Source organism: Oreochromis aureus, linkage group 4 (assembly GCF_013358895.1).
Source record: "Oreochromis aureus strain Israel breed Guangdong linkage group 4, ZZ_aureus, whole genome shotgun sequence".
NCBI classification, from domain to species: domain Eukaryota; kingdom Metazoa; phylum Chordata; class Actinopteri; order Cichliformes; family Cichlidae; genus Oreochromis; species Oreochromis aureus.
The window spans coordinates 30,643,784-30,666,698 of NC_052945.1; the positions used below are offsets into that span (position 1 = coordinate 30,643,784).

General features: G+C 38.2%; 1 protein-coding gene across 4 annotated transcripts; it reads right to left on the minus strand.

Moving 5' to 3' along the window:
* Positions 1 to 697: 697 nt before the first annotated feature.
* Positions 698 to 16,615, minus strand: tnnt1 (troponin T type 1 (skeletal, slow)). Of its 4 annotated transcripts, none has more exons than XM_039610775.1 (15): positions 16,516 to 16,615; positions 10,233 to 10,260; positions 10,086 to 10,099; positions 9,529 to 9,600; positions 9,302 to 9,319; positions 7,507 to 7,527; positions 7,011 to 7,029; positions 6,848 to 6,908; positions 5,619 to 5,735; positions 5,423 to 5,500; positions 3,136 to 3,249; positions 2,922 to 3,031; positions 1,898 to 1,988; positions 1,052 to 1,092; positions 698 to 940 (listed from the first exon to the last, which is right to left on the minus strand). In XM_039610775.1, the coding sequence occupies exons 2-15, from the start codon at positions 10,256 to 10,258 to the stop codon at positions 895 to 897; spliced, it is 828 nt and encodes a 275-aa protein (XP_039466709.1). In that variant the 5' UTR covers positions 10,259 to 10,260; positions 16,516 to 16,615; the 3' UTR covers positions 698 to 894. The 4 variants fall into 4 exon arrangements, with proteins under 4 accessions (XP_039466709.1, XP_039466708.1, XP_039466711.1 ...); XM_039610774.1 differs by having other exon boundaries at positions 7,011 to 7,032; XM_039610777.1 differs by lacking the exon at positions 7,507 to 7,527.
* Positions 16,616 to 22,915: the final 6,300 nt, after the last annotated feature.

The window sequence follows — 22,915 nt, forward strand, 5'->3', positions numbered from 1 at the left end:
AAAACAATTAAATGACATAAAAGTTCCTGTTTTTCCGACAGTTTTTCTTTAAGTCAGGAAAAAATGTGAATGATCAAAACTCTTTTTGTTATAAGCTTTTTTTATAAACTCGAAACTCTGTTTTATAATTATAACACAGTCGGTGCAATGAGCTACCAGAACTTTTTCTGGAGTTTACACATTTATTTCTTACAACTTAATCCCAAAGAATCGTGCTGACAGATTTCTTTATCACGAAGAAAAACAGGCTTGTGTTTTTCTTATAAGAAAATATCTCCAGGATTAAATGTGTAATTAAAGTTTGTTTACGTTGGCAGAAAGGAGTTTCACTGGTAATACATGAGTTTGACATTCATATCCTATCACCAAGGCTGTTAAACATTCACATTTTTCATCTGACGGCTCTTCCTCTCAGTCACTGCTGTAGATTTGTAAAAAGATGGACCAATAAGAAATGCCTCATGTTTCTCAGAGAGTCTCACAACCATGCTTAATAAACATTTTGTAGCAAAATTAAGTAAAATTATGTGCTTATTTATGCTTATTTATCCATGTAGATATAAGAGAACTGACAACAGATGAAGGTGTGATCCACAAGCAGCAGAATCATAACAAATGCAATGGTTTAATTAGTCTTGCTCCGCATAATACGCATACATGCCTTTGCAAAATCAAAACAAATGAAGCAGACTCAAGATGCTACTCAAAACACAGTGCATATATTTTATTGTCAATTTGCAGTGAGATATAATATCTACCACATTCTTAAAATGAAAGCAGAAAGGCTCTGATACTAGAGAAGCATGGAGAAGAAATGTTTATTTCCCACAGTGACTTCATTTTTTTCTCCCTTGCCATCTGTCCTGTGGTTTTCCTTTTTGGTATTTCCCAGATTTACTTCCAGCGACCGCCAACCTTTCCTTTGCCGTGACCTTTTTTGCTGGAGGACAAAGAACAGAGATAATTTAAAAAAAAAAAAAAAAAAAAAAAAAAAACAGGAAGAAAACACAAGAGTAAAATCTGACTATATTTTACAAAAGCAGGTACTCACAATTTTTGGGCATGTTGGATTCTGTTCAGTAGCACAATGATCTGCAGGAGGCACACAGAAACACAATTAACATATTCTGCTAAATAGAGTTTAGAGTAAAACGCTGAAACGTGTATACAAATTTTCTTTTTTACACATTGAGCTTTTTTTTTTTTTTTTTAATCTTTACTTTCTTTATCTACCATGGTTGATGTTCAATCCCTTGCTACTCCAGTCTGCATGTCAAGGTATCCTTGGGTAAGATACTGAACCCCGAGTTGCTCTTGATGGGTTTGTTGGACTGTGAATGTGAGCTAGAAAGCACTTAGCAGTAGATAAAAAGGGCTCATAATAATCTTTGTTTGGATGAGAGATGTTGTATACAGCACTTTATTTGTGGTCTTCTTTTGCAGCTGAACTTTGGTCAGAGCTTGAAACTTGCAGTTTTGAAATCTGTGAGATGTTGGCTTTTAGAAAATTAGTTGTTTGCCTGGTTAGACGTGGTCGGAGTGAACACGGGGTTCACTTGTTTGTGTGTTATGTCAATTTTGTGAAATTGTGTAACTGCTCTTTTAATGGTTTGTTGTTTTCACTGCTTTTGGTGGTCATGGAAATGGTTTATATCAGAATCAGAATACTTTATTGATCCCTAGGGGAAATTATTTCTATGACCTTTTAGCTAAGATTCTGAGGTTTGTGGATATCCCACTTGTCTAATTTACATAACCGACCTCATGTCACAGCCGATGAAACAGAAAGCCTTCCATTTTAGAATGTTCACTAACATATGCACAGTGGAAAGAACAAAACTGCCAGGGTAAAGGTTCGTCTGACATTTAAAGTGGAGAAGTCAGTTTGCAGTATTACCTCATATTTCTGGTGTTTCATGCACTCCATGAAATCAAACTTCTCAGATTCCAGCTGGTAGATCCAGTTCCACATTTCTTGGGCTCGTTGCCTAAAACGCAGAGTTGGTAAAGTTAAAAATGATCTTCCTTTACTTTAAGTCAGCGGTCTCCAACCTTTTTTGCGCCACAGACCGGTTTAATGTCTGTGGTTTAATGTCAAAATACAAATGTTTGTTGTATTTATCCATGTCATGGATAAATACAACAAATTAAAATGATATGACCAAGACACAAACTGTGGTATTTTGTAAATTTAATAATAAAAGCGAATTCACTGTGTGATTGTGTAACTTTATTAGCAGCGTCCTCCTGAAATGCGCCAACAACATTGACAGTAACGTCCTCCTCTCTGCCCCTTAATGCTCTCTGGGCGCCATAGTAACTTGTAAATATTTATTTCAAACAAAGACACACAACTACAACACACGAAAAGCCCCAGGGAAACTGAGTTAATAACCCTGAAAACCATAAATTTCACAGCCGAGCCTTAACTCTCATGGCCCGATACGACTCACGGACTGACGGACAAACGACTCACAGACTGGCACCGGTCCGTGGCCCGGGGGTTGGTTGACTGCTTTAAGTCATTTAAGTGAAAAATAGTTAGAATTACTTTTTGTAGCAGGCTACACATTTGTAGTCAGCGACTGTGATTTGTCTAATTAATCTAGCTAATTTGGTACTTAGCTACCCAGTTTTATCAACTGTGACCTGCTGCCTGATTAAGCTACATACATATAGACAAGACAATCATTTATTTCTGCTGAAATGGTTCTACAAACCACTCATTCATTGGATCTTTGAGCTTTATAAATACATTAAATCATTGTGCTGAAATCGTGACATTATTGCTGCATCATCACTATCTTGAGTTTCTGGAAAATGCTTTAAGAAAAGGTGGGCTGCTTTATAGTGAAGTTATAGTAGTTATTTTATTATAATCACTACTTGGGTGTCTGCAGTCCCAACTGGAGGAGACTCACTTTAGCCCGTCCTCTCTCAGACTGTCGATGGCTAGTGGCTGCCGTCTATCAGTCAGAGTTCTCTTCTTGATCTCTCTGCCTGTCAGGCGCTTCCCTTTCCTCGACTCTGCCTGGGACAGAACACATATGTTTCACAGTTATTCTATATGTAAACACTTTCTCCATATCTCATCATCACCATCACACCTCAGACTGACAACAGCCATTTGTCTACCTTGGCCAGGAAGCCTCCAAAGTTCGCCCCCATTCCAGACAGCACTTTCTTCTTTTTTGCATCATCATCAGCTTTTTTCTTGGCCTCCTCTTCTTCTTTTCTGTGACGCTCTTCCTGTCAGATGAACAGAAATTGAGCCAGAAACACATTTGGAAACTGTATGGCTGACCTGAGAGGCACGCTGTGGTAAAATTTCCAGAGAACTGAACGGACATTTGGTATTCTTAATTCAAAACATACAGTACTGTGCTAAAGTCTCAAACTCCAATCCTCGAGGGCCGCTGTCCTGAACCTTTTCCATGCGTCCCTGCTGCAACACACCTGAACACAATTAGCAGTTTATTAGACTCTGTAGACCTTGACTGCATGTTGAAGTGGCATTTCAGCTATTTGATTCATGTTACAGCAGCTCGTGAGTGAATGCACATGGTGCAATAAAAGTACTTTGATAAATTCTTCCAAACACTTACATATACTTGAGTAGGGTTAGGGGTTGCCTCCTGTCAAGAGATTTATTCTAAAGACACTTCTTCAGCTAAGAGTCTAAGGGTAGAAACACACACAGACGCTGTGGTTTTCACTTGTATACAAGGGCGGTCACAGAACGCTCACAACAGAGTGGGGGCCCTGTGATCAGCGCTCTGTTCTTGCACTTGTCTTTATTTATATGCAAAAATAATACAACAGTGAATACGTCTATTCATAGGCAGAGGAAAGTTGGTGCGCAGGGAGTGAAGATAAGAGTGGTTCAGGTGTATGTGTGTGTGTGTTGTGGGATACAGAAAGACGCGGCCTCTCTTCTTGTTAGGGAGCGTCAGATAAAAGTGTCCAGCTCTCCTCTTCCTGCTTGTTCAGCTATTATCGCTGTGAGAAAGAATTTATAAAACAGTCTTGTAGTGGACAACAGTCTAAGTCATCAAAAGGTCAACATACAGTATTCTATCATATGCAAACTTACATCATTAAAAGCTTATACTGACTACTAAGTACAATTTTCCATTGACACCTCCTCACCATGCAGTCAAGTTCTATAGAGTCTTGTTAATGACCTACTAATTGTATTCAGGTGTGTTGCAGCAGGGACACATGGATAAGATTCAGGACAGCGGCTCTTGAGGACTGAAGTTTGAGACCTCTGGTCTAGAGTAACCCCTCATTTCTTTATATTCTGCTTCCAAGGAGCCAAGTGGTCTTCAACAACAGTTCTCTATGTCTTTAGACATTGGTTTGATATCGTTTATTTTCAGTCAAGTTCTTGTACCTGACCATTTTTGGAGGTCAGGGTTTTGCCACTACACACTGATATATAGCACGTTCAATCATAAAAAAGACAGTGAGTTAGGTTGTCTCTACACATAATCTACAGTCAGCATAATTTTTTTAATTGTATCTTTAGTATTTGTAGCTTTCTATCAGCCTGTTGCAAAAACACATTTGTTCTCATTTCTTTAGTTGAATCTCTAAAAAAATACTAAAGGCAACAAATCTTGACGGACACAAAAATGTATTTTTGCACAATATTCTGTGGAATAGTTGCTGTAATGAAGCCACTTTAAGAAAAGGGTGGGCAACGGGGAGAAGAAGATGAAGAAGCTGGTGGAATAAAAATCAGTGCAATGGGTGTTATGGAATGATGGATTCACGGGAAACTTTTGATTCAAACTGTTCTCGATAAGTATAAAGGAGGTCAGGAGAAAGGTACTACAGTGAGGGTCTACAGCCCATCTGTTAAACCCACTGGAGTGTCTGTCATGCTTTGGGGCTCCATTACAGCCAGTGGTGATGGGGATCTTGTCAGAATTGATGGAATTATGATTGTAGAAAAGTACAGTCAGATTTTGATCCACCATGTTAAAACTGTTGGAATGCATCTGACTTGCAAGCTAACTGAGGATCACCGTGACAGAGAACGGGGGGAAAAGGCAGACAAACATCCGAAGACGAGCTTTGAATATCCTTCAAGAAGCCTGGAGAACTATTCCTTAAAACTACTTAAAGAAATGACAAGAAAACCTAAGAGAGTTCAAACCGTATTGACCAAATAAAGTAGTCACACCAAATATTACCTTTCAAGCTCATTAGAACTGTACAAACTTTGCTTTTGTCTTATGTTATGTTTCAATAAATTGGCACACAATAATAATTTAAAATTATGAAGCACCGTATACTAAAGGTAATTTCACAATTTGGCTAACTCTATTAGCTTTGTCTACTTGACCTTTAAAGAAAAGCTGGAAATGCCTTCACTCTAAATATTTACAGTTATGTCAGAGTGTAAGTTTGTTACCGCAATTCTGTTCTGTCTGTCCTTCTCCTTTTCTGCTCTAACCCTCTGGATCTCAGCTCTCTCTGCACGACGACGCTCCTAGAGGACAGCAAAACATGTAATATTAAGAACAACACAGAAGAAGCATTTATCCTACACATGATTCATTTGTTGGATTTAACTGCTTTGAGAGGTGTTGGTAGCAAAGTAAACTTACAATTCGTTCCTTAAGAGCAATGAGTTCTTCCTCGTCCTTCTTCCTCTGCTCAAAGTGTACATCGATCAGAGTGTGTAGCTCCAGTAAGTCTTTCTCCATACGTTTTCTGTGGATGTCCTGGGGGAAGAAGAATATTTCTGTAACTTAGAAAAAGATTTTGGGTCAAGTACAACCACTTGACCCATAATGCATTCTTTTTGACTTTCAAAGAGACTATCAAGAGGAGATCCACGAAAGATAAAACATGCAAAGACCACACACTGAGGTCTAAACCAGCTGGTTTGAACCAAGAATCTACTTCCTGTGAGGAAAGAGTGTTACCAGCTGCACTACAGTGCTGTACTGGCCAGAAACTGGGTAAACTATTTGAAAAACAAACTTGAAATTCTTGGGACAGTTACAGTTTTCAGAAAATGTAACATCTGTTGATAGATCTTAGATAGACTACAGGCTGCAGGAATAATTAAATGTAACAGGAAGATTAATGTTAATGGCTTAATAACAATAAATAACATTGTATAATTTGACGCAAGTGCACAAAAAGATGTGATCCTACTACCAGTCCCTGAGGAACACCGTATTCATAGAATAGAAAGATATAATATTACACACTGAGTTTCGATTCAGATGTGGAAGAACAATCTAAGCCACAGCGCTTAAAAGAAAATGCCCTTAAAATGCTGCAAGAGTATGTACACAGCGTTAAAGTGAATTTGCACATCTAAAACAGCAGCAAGTCTCAGATCCAAATCTATCGCTATTAACAAACTTATTCGTGCCCTAGCTGGCATGCGTTTGGCAAAGGGATTGGATCCGGTTACAGGCTAAGAATATGCAAGGACAGTGAGGGTAGAGGAAACAGAAATAATTCCAAATTAAAACTTGATTAAGATTAAGATGACTGTGTTTGCCAACTTAAAAGTGAAAAGTAAAAAAAAAAAAAAAAAAAAAATGGGGAATATAAAGATTGTGGCAGGCGTGGTTGCGGCACTGCTGCAGTAGAAGCTGACGCACCGGAGCTGCATCGGCTCATCACACCACTCTGTTTAAAGTACTGGATCCTGAGGGTGTGGGGGTGTTGTGGGTAATGTGTGTGGCTGGCAGCAGGAGAGCTGCAGCCAAGTTTGTGAAATAATAATTAAGTGTGCTGAAAATTATGAAAACGTGGTGAGGTCTGCCGTGGATTTATTATAAAGATGTTTTGGTTTAATATCATGTTTGTGACTTACATCAAAATCCACCCTCTCTCCTTCAGGAATCTTTGGGGGAGCAAGTTGGGGCACCATGGGTCTGAAGGTAAAGAATACAAGAGAGAGTCAAAGTGAGACAGCAGTTCTTTAAATGAACAGAGAACATCTGTTCACAAAAGAAAAACAGATGGAGTGAACATACTTGGGCTTGGGGCGCTCTTCTTCTGAATAAAAGAGAGACAAAGATAAAACAAATGGCTATATGAGTAGAAAGTATTTACAACTGACTGGTTGTCGTTAGTCAAATACAAACGTTGCATTTAATACACAGCAAGCATGTGAGTGAGAAAGAAATGCAACACGGGTTTTTTAAATGTTATAACAACATGTGAAATAATACTATTAAAAAACCTTGGCTTGGGTACACTAAACCGCTACATGAATTTGACCAGCTAGTTTGTATTAGGCTGTCTTGGAAGATTTTACCAGAAAATGAGGCAAATGGAAAGTAATAACTTTGAAAGCTATGTTATGTAGTTTCCTAAGGCTACAGTTAAAACTGCTGAGTCCAGTGAGAACCACAAAAGTCAACCTGCTCTCAATGTGTTAGATAATTAATGACGTAAATTCGGTGCCAACTTGAGAAGAAAGTGATGAGTGTGACCACTTCAGGGAACTGCACGCCTACTAGATCTCACCTTCCTCCTGGGCATCTTGATCTGAAGGACCATCCACATAAAGACACAGTGAAGCATGGAAGGATGGTAACATGATAATATGGAATGACAAAGGAGGGTTAATTGAGGGTGAAGTGTGAACATGAGGAAAGCAAGAAAGAGGAGGCAGAAACCAAAAAAAGTAGTAGGAAGGAAAAACAGTGGGAACAAAAGTTGAAAGAAGAATAAAATACAGATGAGTAAGAAATGAAGTTGTAAAGATCCAGAAGAAGGAAGTGTAAAACAAGAGAAAGTAAAAAATAAATAAATAAATAAATAAAATAGAGGAAAAAAACGTGATAAATGAATGGGAAAAGAGGTGTGAAATGACCAGAAGAAGCTCCAGGATATATCTGGTGCTGCAAGCTTTAGCTATTTTTGGAATATATACCAATTACCTTTCTAGCTAATACCTGGATTACAGTATTTAAATTTGTACTGTAAATACAAATATACACCCAAGACTGGAAACGTGGAAACAATGTTTCTGTAAGTTGACACTAATAAACTCATTTTAGTGGTGCTGGTAGCTAGCTTTTTTTTTTTTTTTTCCAGCTCTTGGGCTAAGCTAACTGGCTGTTAGCTGTAGCTTTTACTAAAACATGGAGTTCTATCAACCATCTCATCTAACTCTTAGCATCCAAGTAATAAGCACATATTCCAAAATGCTTAGCTATTGCTTTAAAACTGTCATTTCCCAACATGCAACTAGAGCCAGTTCTACACTGGCACATGGTGGCTGTGGGAAATGTAGCCTTTTGGAATATTCTGCGAGCATTCATTATTGCAAAATGCAGATGTTTTTGCATTTTAGTTTGACTCATAAACGTTCTCTGAGGTCAAACTGATTTCATAGGTTGAATTGGAAACGCAGGAAACGCATCTATACACTTTGCACTGCGTGTAATAATGAACACCAGAATATTTCCAGATGAAGTTCCAGATGATGAAATGAAAACAACACAGTACAAGTTTTAAAAGGAAAACATTTTCCAAAACAAAAGCTTCATATAATATTATGATGTTTTACTGAGCTTTTAAAACTGAAGTAATGTGCTTCTTTCATGTCATAAGTATCCAGCTGGTATTCAAATGAATTCTATCCATTTGTATCAAGCAAACCCAGCTTCTAAGGACAGCTTCTGTAGCTTTAGTTGCTAATTACACAGTGGTTACACTTAGCTGCTAACTTGTCTAACTGCTATGTGGTACTGGACAGTAAAAAGTTTCTTACAGTAAAGTTGTGGTCCGTAAAACCCCAACAATGAACTGAAAGTCACTAAATTTCGGAGCACAGGTCAATTGCAGAGTTTGTAAAATTCCCAGTTCATTTGTTGTTATGAGCCAAGCTTGTCACATTATACATAACTTGATCCAATAAAGCAATAAAGCAACATTTATTACTGCAGCTTTAAACGGCACACTCTACAAATAAATATTATATTTAACTTCTGTTTTGAGTGTTTGCTCCTTTAAAACACAGATTGCAACAGCAAGCATATATGTGTGTGTGTGTGTGTGTATACAGATAGATAGGGGTGTGTGTGTGTGTGTGTGTGTGTGTGTGTGTGTGTGTGTGTGTATACAGATAGATAGGGGTGTGTGTGTATATACAGCTAGATAGGTAGGTGTGTGTGTATACAAGTGGTGTCTAAACTAGCGTGTAGGGCTAACTCTGAATCATTTATTAGTTTTCAGTCTGCTGATAAGTGAGTGACTAATAAATGAAATGAAATGTGGTAAACTTGAGACTTAAGCTGGTGTGCAATCACCCTACCTTGATATTCTTGTTGCTCTGATGGTCCATAAGAACAACAGCAGAACATTAGCCAACAATGTTGGGAAACAAGGGAAAGAAGGACACAGGGAAAATTGATAGGTCAGTTCATCCCCAACTCGCACATTTATGAATAAGAGTGCTTGAACAACTCTTTGAGAGCATCTCTGGAGATTGAGAAAAGTTCTCATCCATTCACAATGGAAACAGTTTTTCCAACACCTTACCTCCTCCATCTTCCTCCGCCTGCTCCTCCTCCTCCTGCTGCTCAGGCTCAGCCTCCTGCTCCTCCTCAACCTCTGGGAGAAGGAAAACAAATATAAAGACCAAGTCAGATATGTGTACAATAGTACAGTCACTATATTACTATGTGTCTGATTTAATGTGTCTTGTCCACGTTAAAGACCCATGCTGATTATATGGCGTGTATTTAAAAGGTGGACATGTCTTGTGAACAAACCAACACAGGGTTGGCCTGCTGTAAAGCGAACCCTGGTTTGTTGACTTTTTTGGCACCAACAGAAACAATAATGGACAAAATGATCATGTTACAAATGACACCATGAGCCAGAGGTTCCCAAAGTGTCGGGCGAACATTTTTCTTGTAAAACAAAGGGGGGCCTAGCAAAAACAGTTTGGGAACCACTGCCATAAGCTAATCAGGAAAGTTTTTACTGAGGTCTTTACATTTAACTTACTCGAATTCAAAGAGTATATTTTTAAGGCATAATGGTTTTACTGCACTATGCTTGTGCCTGATATGGACTGATCTGACTGAACTTACCCACTGTCTGCTCCCTGGAGACGTGAGAAAAAGGATGAGAGAAAAACCATATTTATCAATAGACATGTCAGCTCATGGATTTACACTAGTGTAAAAGCTGAGAGGTGACATCAAATGAAAAACTCTTGTAAGTTCTCTTCCACTCACTCGTATTCTTCTTCTGCGTCTGACATGCCTGCAACAAAATGAAAATGCAGGATGATGACGCCAAGATGTTAAACATCAATGCAAAAGATTTTTTCCAACTGATTGCATAACTAACTAATGCATTTTTATAAAAAAGAGCGCAGTGATTAATTTTTTATTATTAAAAAGAAAACATTATTATCTCATGTTAAAATGAATGACTAAATACGATTTCCCTAGAAGGAAATAAAAGTCAATTAACTGAAACTGAATAAAAGTAATTTAAAAGCCAAACAAAGACGCTCGTATAATCTTATAGATCATCTTACTTTGATTACATTATTTTCAACTTTTTTGTTACTGATCAGTTTCTCTAGTGCTGACACAAACCTCCCACATAGGCAGGTATCACAGCACTGCGTTCTCATTGGCTGGTAACTTCTGTATAGACAGTTCAGTTGATTGGAACACATATGACTGTTGTTCTGATTTTTATTTTAATTCTTGGTATTTTATTTTTATATAACTTTTACATTTAAATTCTGTAAAGATAAATCCTGATCAGTGAAATATATGAATGTAATCATTAAAAACAACATCTTGCATACAAACTTGGCCTTTAGTGTCTTTAGAGATAATTTTATTTACTGTTAATATATCATATTGTTCGTTTCTTGAAGGTTCTATAAAATTATGATCAGACAAATTTAGTCTTGCTGAATTTCTTTCAGAAAAAGAGCAAAAGCAAACTGAAAGTCAGGGGAAATGGAAAAATGAACCAGCACTTATGTCCCATTTTTGACTTTAATGGAGCAACCAGAGCTGTGTTTACTTCAAGCCCCACACACTCAGACTCTATGCAGACTAGAGGAGCCGGGGATCAACTGACTTACTCTATTTCCTGAGCCAAAGTCAATAAAAAAAAACAAACTGCAATGATCCTGAATTTACCCCATTTAAAGCAGAGCCTACAAGGACAAAGGAACCCTTTATTCCTTCAGTACTTTAGCATGGAGACTGATGGTATACAACAGGCTGCCCAGAATTATAACAAGCAAACACACAGGGAGGTCCAAAAACTTTACAATTTATCTTGGACGATGAAAATGGATAGAAAAATGAAACTTTAATAGTGAAACAACAAGTTTTTAAATGGCTACCAGAGGTGAAACGTGAAATTTCAAAATAAGGTTCTTGTCCTGTAGACGTTTAAAATAAAGCAGCTGTCTGTGAACACTGTGCTGCTCGGTTTGTGGATTTAAAATTTAAAACAGTCAGAAGCATTGAGTAAGTACATTGTTTTTCTGTTGTGCCATTTTACTTTCAGGGAATTCTTTCTATATTTTGTTTTAAGAGGGAAGATAAAAATAATTAAGTCTTAAACAGTTGTCAAGATTTCCTTTTTTGATTGTATTTGATATTTAACTGCACACCATATGTCATACATGAAGGAAACAAATATGCATATATATTAGAGCTGCCACGATTAGTCGACTAGTCACGATTACGTCGACCATCATAATCGTCGACGACTGATTTAATAGTCGACGCGTCGTTTGAAGCTTTGTAAGATCACAAAAGACGCAGGAATAAGTAGTAGGATTTAAAAGTGTAATAACGGACTGAAACAGAAGATGGCAGCAGTGCATGTAAAGGATGCCAGCTGCCGTTAAACCCCGAAGAAGAAGAAGCTGTGTCCCAGAATTCATAGTGCGGCCCAGCGCAGTTGTCAACAATGGCAGCAGCTAGTTAGTTTTAATATTACTCTTATTATTCTTTCTGGGTCACAAAATAAACGTTTAACATATTTTCAAGCTGTAAGTTTTACGTCCAATCGATGCATGATCTGATTAGTCGACTAATCGCAAAAATAATCGGTGACTAGTCGACTATCAAAATAATCGTTTGTGGCAGCCCTAATATATATAAATATATATATCTAACAGATAAAAAATCTGCTTTTACTGGACTATGGAAACAAGTGGAGATATCATATGAATTTCAGGAGCGGGACCACTCCTCCTTCACGCCCCCTCCGACCTCAGCCTATAAAAACCCCCCTTCTCCAATACCTGCTGTTCTCATTTTCATGCCCCCCCTCCCCCCCCCATTTTTTCCTCTGTTCTCCTCTTCTCCTCTCCTCTCTTCCTTTCCTCCATTCATTTCCCGTTAGTACATGGGGATCTGCCCGGCCCGAGAGCCGTCGCCAGTCCCCTTCAAGGCCTTCCCCAAACCGCAGCACTATTTCACACTTCCTCATCCCTCATTGTTACCAAGGATGGGTCCCTGCTAGTGAAACGACCTATTGTGACATGATGCATTGCAGGCTTAAATATATGAGGTTGTCATCCTCACTCAATCACAGGTGACTAACGTCTCTGTGGAGACAGAAAAATACACAATCCCCATCGTGACGCTTTTAGTCATACACTATCCATCTGAGCTGCCATTGTTCTGACATAAAACCCTGCACAGAGACAAACATTCACAGTGGGTGTGCGCTGACACCTTCCTGGCAGGGGGACACGTGGGAGATGGATGGAGTGTCAACAGGTGAGAATGTGACAGGGGTCAAACACATAAAGAGCAGGAGAGATAGGGTTTCTCTCACTTTCTAGTGTCTCCCTTCTCTCTCTTGATGTTTGTCCTCAGTGCACCCTCTCAGTGGTGCTTCTGACAGTTTAGCGGGTGTGGATTGGAAAGGTGGTGGTGGGCATTTGCAAGCAGCCGAATAACTACCAAGGTTCAGAAGTTCAGCGAGAAGAAGGTCAAAAAATTTTGAATGAATTCTGATGAAACTTTGAAATAGGTATGTTAAGATAGCAACCCATGAAAATGTGAAAATTGACCAATAAAACAATATAATTTAGGAATGACAATGTTCAGCACATTTGGTCGTTGTCGTATAAACATAGTCTGTGAGAGAATTTGAAAGAGTGTGCGATTCATTTCCAATCTATTTTTTATTTTTTAAGTTTTAACAGACTGAGTTTCTGGCATGAAGCTTCAAAGAGTGAAAAATGTTCCTTGTAGGTTGACTGATGGATTAACAATTTAAAAATAAATAAGTAAATTACATGACCTCTTCTGTTTTTATTTGTGGCCTGCTCCTCTTCCTGTCATCTTGAACCATTTATGGCCTTGTGCAGTTGAACTGAAGGAGGCAGGAATTATTCTAAGCTTTCTCTTCCCTGTGTGGTGCAGACCTCAGCTCTTTAATGCTGCATCTTAAAGTGTGAACTCTTCCACATGTTGTTACTCACCCCCTCACTTTGTGTATATGTGTATACACAGATGAAGGACGGCCAGTAAATGAATCTGACGCAGCATTCAGAATTGCAGCAAGGCATTCAATTTCTCTTTATACACACTAACAACATGTTAGCTTACCGCATGATATATAAGTTCCAGAAACGTACTGATCCAAACCACTATTGTGGATAGACATAATTATTCTTACAGGACTCATTAAATCAAAATAGTATAAAGATTCAGTCCCACTTAAACAAACTTGAGCTGGAGCGTATTAACCAATGAGTTTCAGACACAAGACACAGCCAGGTGTGCTTTTGGCATAGAGTAAGAGAGACCATATGCCAAAAGTACACCTCCAAATCATTTGGTATATCCAAAATTGAAAGCAAATTCCACACACTCATGTGGAAAGGAAATTTAACTTTTCTGGGATTTTGATTACTCTTTTAATTGAGCAGAAAGGCCTTGTTTGGTGCCCGTGTCCACATCATTCATTAAATCCGGGATGAAGGGGCCTTTCATGTAATGTCCTTCCTGTCCACCCTGTTAGCTATGTTCATCCAAAACAATATTACACATCCTTCTATTACAAAACACATGATGTGCATCATGATTGTTAATTAAAATAACACAACTTGCAGTAAATTCCCAATAACAGACACTTATGGGATGTTCCTAGTATTTGCATAAAACTGGGGCTTGTCTTACTTCTAAAAGTGTGTCTTTGGGGTTAACTGCGTAAAATAACAAATGGAATAAAGCTGGATTGCATTTCATTAAAATTCATTTTTAATGAATTCGAACTTACATTTTGGCTTTTATTTTAATGCTTTTATAATTCTGGTTAATTAACACCTTTTAAATAGAGCTGCAGAGCAACTGCTTGTTCAAAATACTTGTTATCAGGAATGTAAAATCCTAGAGCTTCATTAATATCATTCATTTTGTGAAGTGACATTTCCTGCAGCTGTACCACCTGATTTTTACAGCCATTTCTAATTCAAACAGATTTTCTCATGGATTCAAATGAACTATATGAATAATATTTTCCTAGAACAGCGTGTTTTTTGAAAGTCGGGGAACAACGAAAACAGGAACTGAGCATGAGATATTGTTGGTGTGCAGACAGAGAGACAGAAAAATGTTTTAACCTCCATGTAAACTTGTATCAAAGCCATGTGTCTGAAAGTACTATGATGGGAAACCCATTGTATAATTAAGCAAAGCTCCCCTCTCCCATTATGCGAGTGTGTTGTGCTTTCTTGCAAGAATAACAAAAGTGTTAACTGGTTAACTGGTTCCATTGTGACTGTAGGCCACATCTGGTGCTCACACTGCGGGGACCCAGGTGTGAGCCCCAGTGGACCCAGAGTGTGTGCTGCCCTCACTCTGCATTCACATAGAAAGGTAGTGTCATTTTATTATGAATTGTTTTGACTCCTAATTTACCAGAGAGGGCTTTTTTTTTTTTTACAGCAGTGAAGCCTATGAATAAAGTTATGACACACGGTAATGAGAGAAATGACAACTGGATTAATTAAATATTTGTATTTCAACACTTCTTGCCGGTATAGCTGGAAAGTGCCTATTTGGAACTGAATGGAGGGGGGATAAGTAAACCAGGGGATCTGGAGAAGGGTCAAGTTTCAGTGGGCAACTAGCACAGGCTTTAGTGGGTTAATTTTAGTCAAGGACAACAGGTGTGTGTGTGTGTGTGTGTGTGTGTGTGTGTGTGTGCGCCATGCACAGCCCACAGCACAATATATCATTTTATTGTTTACAGTTTATTGTGAGTATGAGCTATTGTGTGGTCAAACTCAAAAGAGTTTGGAAGTTGGAGTTTGGAAAACAGTTTGTAAATGGAAACAAAATTGATTCCAGAACAACTTTTTTCAAAGCTTTTTTTTTTTTTTTTTACTACAGGCTTGTATCCGTCTTTGTCAGCACATTTCTGCTTCAGTGGTTTTTAGGTGCTGGTATGTGTCCAACTTAGTGTAATGTAGTGTAACTTTATTTCTTAATGAGATGACTTTTTAGTCTTGTTGACCAAAGTACTTTAGACAACAAGCCCCATTTTCAGTCATACAGTATTTCATGTCCAATTCAAATCCATGCATATCTTCCAAATGTGGGAAAAATTCCAAAATACTTGGAAGAAACCTCTACAAGCACAGGGAGAACATGCAAGTTCTCACTGTGTTGTTTGTTTTGTTGAAATAAAGGCTCTACTCAACAATCCAGGCCTGAAAACACTGGAGAGTGACTAACCGGATGATGAAAGAAACAGGCATGATGTAACTGCTGGAAATGTACCACAAGCACATTTGTGCACACTTGTTAAGTACTTCATCTGAGTGCTAAATGAACCAGTCTGATATCAGACTATCAGCAACTGTGTCTGCTGCTGAGAGTGACCGCGAAGCAACAACGCTGATGGTGGTATGCTACACACGCACACACATACTCATAAGAGTTAATTAGCTGTCAGACAGCAAACTCTGAAGAAGCTATACAACAACCGTGTTGTGTTGATGACCTTTGACATTTCCTTGAAGACTTAATTGTGCTGTCTTTGTATGCTTTTTTTTGAGGAATCCATCTTGGAGATTTTGGCTAACACAAATCTGAAATTTATTTGGATTTTTCTCTCAGATTAACACATTTAAGCTTGTCATGTTTTCCATTTATTTTATCTGGCCTGAATTGTTGATTTTAATATTCGCATTTTAATGATTTCTCCTTTGTGGTGCGTTCAGGGATGTTTACATTCCTTGAACATACTGACACGGGAAAGAATGACCAGTGGTGATGAGTCTCATCCGTTACAGTGACAGTAGCTGGCCTGCAAAAATTGCACTGTGTTGTTTAATTTAGTTTTATTTCTATTATCCCACTGAGGAAAAAAAACTCCAGAAAAATCAATTCTCAATTAGAAAACAAAGACCATAAAAATTGCACTCTATGATGTTTAATGGTCTGTTTAACTGTTTAATTATGCTAACTCATGAGAATAAAACCCCAGAAAGATCTAATTAAAGACGAGACATACCTGTGTGATGATGGGGTATCAGCAGACGACAAAGGCAAACAGAGGGACAGGGACGGACAGAATGGCTTTTGTACAGAGACAAGGGCAGTTTTATAGAGAGCGGCGGCGTGGCACAATGAGTGCATGTGTGCTATCTGAATGACTATGCGTGTATGCATGCTGTGAGAATTACTGAGAGTCTGACTATACAATACAAGAATAACTGCAAGTCTGTGTGCAAAAGCATGCACATGTGTATGTGTATGTGTGGTTGGAGCCAGGGGCCACAGGCGGATTAAATGGGGGCAGAAAGATGAGCACCTCGCAGGATTAGATGGAACAGAGGGATGACCTCACTAGACAAATGGAGGGATGCCACAGGGCAGGTGGAGAGGGGTGATAAAACGGAGAGAGGGTGGGTTTGATGGATGGAGTGGATAAGGAGTGTTCTTCTTTTACTAAGTCAAACTGTTTGAACACTGGGAGGTGAATAATGAGGAGTGGAGAAAAAAGATTACAAAGAAGAAGCTGCTACTATAGAAGCTCACATTCAAAACTTCACGAGGGTGGGGCAAAATATTGGAAACGTATTTTTTAAATTTAAGCTGTATTTACAACAAAATTATCTTTGTCATGTATTAGGAGGATTTTCAGTGAGCTATGCATTTCTTATGCAAGGACCAAAACCACGATTAAAAGTTTTAAACCCTGAAAATTTATTCAGTGTTTTCATAAAAGCCTTACTTTTATAGATTTACTACTAGGAAGAATGCACATGTGGTTTGAGGCCTGGAAAGTTTGAAACCTCTTGTCCTGCTCAGTTTATGTTTTGGTTCATTTCTTCACTTTTTCCTGACATGTTTGCCTTTAAATCCGGCTCCCTTCCTCTCTCTGTACGGGGCCTGTACCACTACACGCTGTCTTTGGAAGAGGGCTGGACTGGGACAAAAAATCAGCCCGGGCATTTTGACTAGTGACCGGCCCACCATGGTATCGTAGGAAAAGCCATAAAACCTTTATAATAAACTTAAACCTACACCATCCTCCCTGTTCTGGTATTCTAAACAATACTTAGCAAAAATATAAAACAACCTAATTTATAATTACATATACCTAACTAATAGGGTTGCCAACTCCCAGAAAAAAAAGAAAAGAAAAGAAAAATAGGGAACCACTCCCCCATCCTCTGCCTCAAGATGCTTAATTGACAAAACCGATTTTAATTTAATGCACGTATAAAACAAACGCACAGAAATCTATTATTTTTCTCCAGTAATTAAATAGATTCAACATCTTTCTTCAACAGAATTGCAGACTGCACAGATACCTTCCCAAAGGAAAGAATACTATAACTTACTAGGGTATATACTAGACTTAATATTTACTGAATACAATAATGGATTTCTATACATTTTACATCAGATAAAAACTTTGTTTGTAAGATTCATATAATTATTTATTAAAAGCTAGATATTTTAAATAAGAATAAGAAAAAAAAGTATTTCTTTGTGCCCCCCTTTCCCTGTTAATGCCCTACCTGGCCCCCTGGCAAAACTTTGCTAGACCCGCCCCTGCACAGTTACCAGCTGTCAGCTACATAGAAAAGGATCCTGGTGTTATTTGTCTCTCAGAAACAGTTCATAACTTCCCTTCAACTCATTCATGTGACCTAAAAGGTAAAGCTGTTTCTCCATCACCTGTTCAGCTCTGATGATTCAGTAAGGACATCTCCTGGTTTCATCTTCATGTTTCCCTCTCACCAGATAACCAAACCGATATCATGACGAGCAGCTTTACAGCTGTGGCTCCAGCAAACATCAGCTGATACTAGAAAGTAATATTAAATAAATTCTAACAACAGCTGATCAAACTTAAACGTGCTGCTGTTGGTTAACGTGACTGGTTTCCTCTTTCTTCCGCAGAGAGAAAAGCCGATCAGCTGATCATTCATCAGTTTCATGATTGAATTTGCAGCTTTCTAGCAGACGTAGAACGGGACAAATCGCGTTCCTTTTCACCTCAACGTTAAAGTTCGACCTCCTTGGCTGTAATTGGTCCAGCCCAGAGTCGATCATGACCAAATGGCCAATCCACCACCATTCATTTATACCGTTAAAAAAAGAAAAGAAATAAAACCCCATCGGCCCATAAAAGTGAAAAATCATGCCCATTATGCCCGATGGCCAGTCCAGCCCTGCTGTGGAACATCTGCCTCCATCCTTCTTTTGGCTCCCACTTACAATTCACTCCAGGTGAACCACTAAATAATTTTATTTACTAATAGAAAAAATAATATTGTATTCATAGATGTATATTATAAATATATATTGATTGTAATCACATTACATTTTGGAAGCTGCCATATTGCCCTGACGTCTTGAGTACATTGGCTGAGATAGATAGACATCACTTTTATATTTGTGTCACATATGCAGTATGTTAAAAAAGTTAAAAAATGTTTTTTCTTTTTTTAAAATGTGTGTGTGCATGCGGAGTCCTGTCTGTGCCCCTCAACAATAATATTTTACTATTAATCACATTTTTACTAAATAAAAGGATCTGGCTTGCATCAGTCACATGACCATTAACCAATGATCGCCCTTGACGGCAAAGCGCGCTGGTTACGAGCGGCAATCACTTTTTGGCAGGCTGAAAATGGCATTTTATCAGTTTTATTGTTCTCTTAAAGGTTATTCAGCAGTTCTGAGGGACTGTTTGAGATGTAATATTTGACATATGAACCTTCTGAATGACATCCACCAAGTTTGAATCAGAAATAGTATTTCATTGACAAGTTATAGTCCACAATCACTTTTTGGCAGGTCGAAAATGGCATATTATGGGTATTAATGGTCCTTTAAAAGTTATTCAACTGTCCTTAGAGACTGTTTGAGATATAATGTGTCACATATAACCTTTTTGGATGATACCCAACAAGTTTGATGCAGAAATATTGTTTCAGTGACAAGATATAGGCCACAATCACTTTTTGGCAGGTTGAAAATGACATATTATCGGTATTAATGTTATTTTAAAGGTTTTTCAGCAGTTCTAATGGACTGTTTGAGATATAATATGTCACATAGGACCCTTCTGAATGACAACCACCAAGTTTGAAGCAGAAACATTGTTTCAGTGACAAGATATAGTCCACAATCACTTTTTGGCAGGCTGAAAATGGCATATTATCAATGTTAATGTTCCTTTAAACGTTATCCAGCAGTTCTAAGGAACTGTTTGAGATGTAATATTTGACATATGACCCTTCTGATTGTCATCTGCCAAGTCTGAAGCAGAAATAGTATTTCAGTGACAAGTTATAGACCACATTCACTAAAAACGATGTAATATGCATGTCCACATAATTATGCATGATTAAAATTGTGATATTTAAAAAACACACACTGTATTTTAAAGAACATAAATTAAGAAATATATTAGATTAGATTTATATTTTAAATATGACAAAATGCTTATTTTACAGCAGCAAAATTATTGTATCTCTACTGTTTAAAAATCTAATAAGCTTGCTCCCTGCACAGAGTGGATAGTGAAACAAATGGAATCATCATAAATACATTATTTCATATTTATTACTTTTTTCTCATTGCTTTATTATTGTAGCTCTAGTAATAAATAATAAGGGAAGGATTCTGGATCAGCACCATGATGGAAACTTGTGGCCATAGTATATACAGTATTCTGAAGAAGGTCGAAAATGTCACTGTATGTACTTGCTTGTGTGTGTTTTATGTGTATAGATTTTTTTAAATTATTACTCATTATATAACATTGTCCAGACATGCCTGGTAAGGACACGAGGAGGAATAAGTGACAGAAATAGCTGTGTGAGGATACTAAAGGCAGTGGATCCCTCAGCAGCTGGATTACAAAGAGCACAGGTAACATTAACACATGTCCCAGTTGTTGGAGAGTTATTCCAGGAATGTTTTGCTTCTATAACATTTTTCCGTTATCATTTTATGATAGATTAAGTGTAAGAGTTGTTAGGTGTGGATAATTAAATAATAGTTTATTGCAATAGCAAGTTGTGCCTTGTTCTCAGATGGACAGCAAGTTGAGCGTGATAGATGAGATGAGGAAATAGAAGAAGGAAGAGAGGCAAAGAGTGATTCACTGGCAGAGCCTAGTTTATTTCTCACAGTTTTTTGTTGCCTTATGGTTCCAAGCACTGTCACTTATCTTTGCATTGTGTTATTATCTCATAAAACTTGTTTAATCAGCTACAATCTCTCCTATGGACTTTTTAATGTCTACAGTCTCAGATCAACACAGCCCTGCCCTCCAGCACTATCAGCAGCAGGAGCAGCAGAAACCCCTCAACAGCAACAGGTAAAACATAGGCTACGTTTGCTTTGCCCTGTCGCCACCTCACAACAGTGATATAGTATGATGCGATCCCATATTAGATTCTTGATGAATGTGTTTTGTTGTTATTCAGCCTGGTTCAATGTGCCCCTTTTTAACTTTGAGCACCCGCCCCTTTAAACGTCCTTGCACGGCCCTGTACATGTATATTTTTTCCATCTCTCCTCCTTTATTTAAACCTCATCATCTTCCTCCTCACCTTAAGCCTAACTAAAGTCAGGGCTCTAACACATGTAAACACCCATAAACATGCTAATTTATTCCAAATATTCTAGCTATTACTTATACACTCTCTGCACACAGTAGCTTCTGTAAGTCTCTGGAATGCAAACATGTGGTGGAGTACTTCTGGGTTGGCTACTTTTGGTTTAAGCATCTCTGCACTATTGTTAGCAAACACCCAAACATTATGGCGTTATTTTTGTGCCACTATTCTGAGCGCACGTAAAAAAAAAATTGCAGGTGCAAGAGTTGCATTTTGAGGAGAAATTTATTTTGAGCGAAGAAAAGCTAAATTTGAGTGAACAAAATTCATTGCTGCATGCAAAAAATGCATTTCAGTTTTTGCATTTGCGCTTGCTCGCAATGTGTTACTTGCGCTCTCAACATTTCTGCCCATGCGTGCTCAACTCTTTCTGTACACCATTATATTTGTGCCACAAAACCAGCCAATCACAGACTTGGATGCAAAAAAATCTGATTGGCTGTTTTGGTCTCCAATCAGCTCGAAATGACGAAATGCAATATCCCAGAATCCATTTCATCCAAAACTCAAACGAGGCAGTGGCGGAGGAACGCAGAGTAGTGGAGTTTGAAATTTTACTCTTTCTGGGTCACAAAATAAACTTTTAAGATATTTTCATGCGAGAATGGTGCTGTGTAAACTTCAAATATCTGCTCGATTCATCAAGACATCACATATTTGCATAAGTGCTCTAATGTTTTTGGAGTCAAAATTCGTATTTGTTTCACACGTATTTTTTGGCTAAGTCCACACACAAATCTTTTTTTACACACACACAAATTCTTTTTACACATACAAATCCTGATTTACAAGTACAAAATATTTATGACCACAATTTGAGCCCATACGCACGGGCAGAAATGTTGAGAGCGCAAGCAACACATTGCGAGCAAGCGCAAATGCAAAAACTGAGCCAGAGGGGCTGCTATTGTGTGTGTGTGTGTGTGTATGGATAATAGTAGGGTGACCACATTTTGATTTCCAAAAAAGAGGACACTTGGCCCAGTCATGAAGAATTTTAACAATACTGTGTGTTTAAAGAAAATTTTAACATATTTAAAAGATGCCTTATCTGTGCGGTTAATGAATGGTGAAATAAAAAATGTCATATAAGCTAAGTCAACAAGTGCAAAAAAAACAAACAAACGTTAAAAACGTCTGGAATTAAATAATGTTAGAGAAATAATCCCTCATCTGTATAAGAAAAATTACCAGTGAGGTATTGTGCAATGGTTTCTGCTGTCTCATTTGGCGTTTCTAGCCTCAGTTAATTTTGTTTCCACGTGTGGCGTGGGTGTGGTCTCTGGCCAGCTGCAGAGGAGGGGTGACGCAGTGAGCTCCTGGGGCAGCGCAGGGGCGGGGTGAACAGCTGTGCTGGGATCTGAAGGTGATTGTGACTCTTTATATGTTCACAGTGACAGTCGGAGGAGGAGAGCGGATGTGACAGCAGAGAGCGGGAGTGTCTGTGTCCCAGTGCAAAACGAAAACCGCAGTTGTAAATAAAAGTTCTGCTGTCATCACACTTGTGTCCAGCGTATGCATAACAGGTCAAACCCTACAGCACACTACCATTCTTCCAGACAAAGTATGATCAGAAATATTTTCTGTTCCATGGTTACTTAAGTCTGAGAAATGCCACAGTACTGGATTTCATTAAGAGCTTCATGAGTAATTTCCACTGAATGTAGCACTATCACACCATTAACAATCGCTTCAGTCTTGGTGCGGGCACTGCTGAACTTTTTAGCTGTGTTAAAGTCTGGAAATGCTTTTGATTTTTGAGTTTTT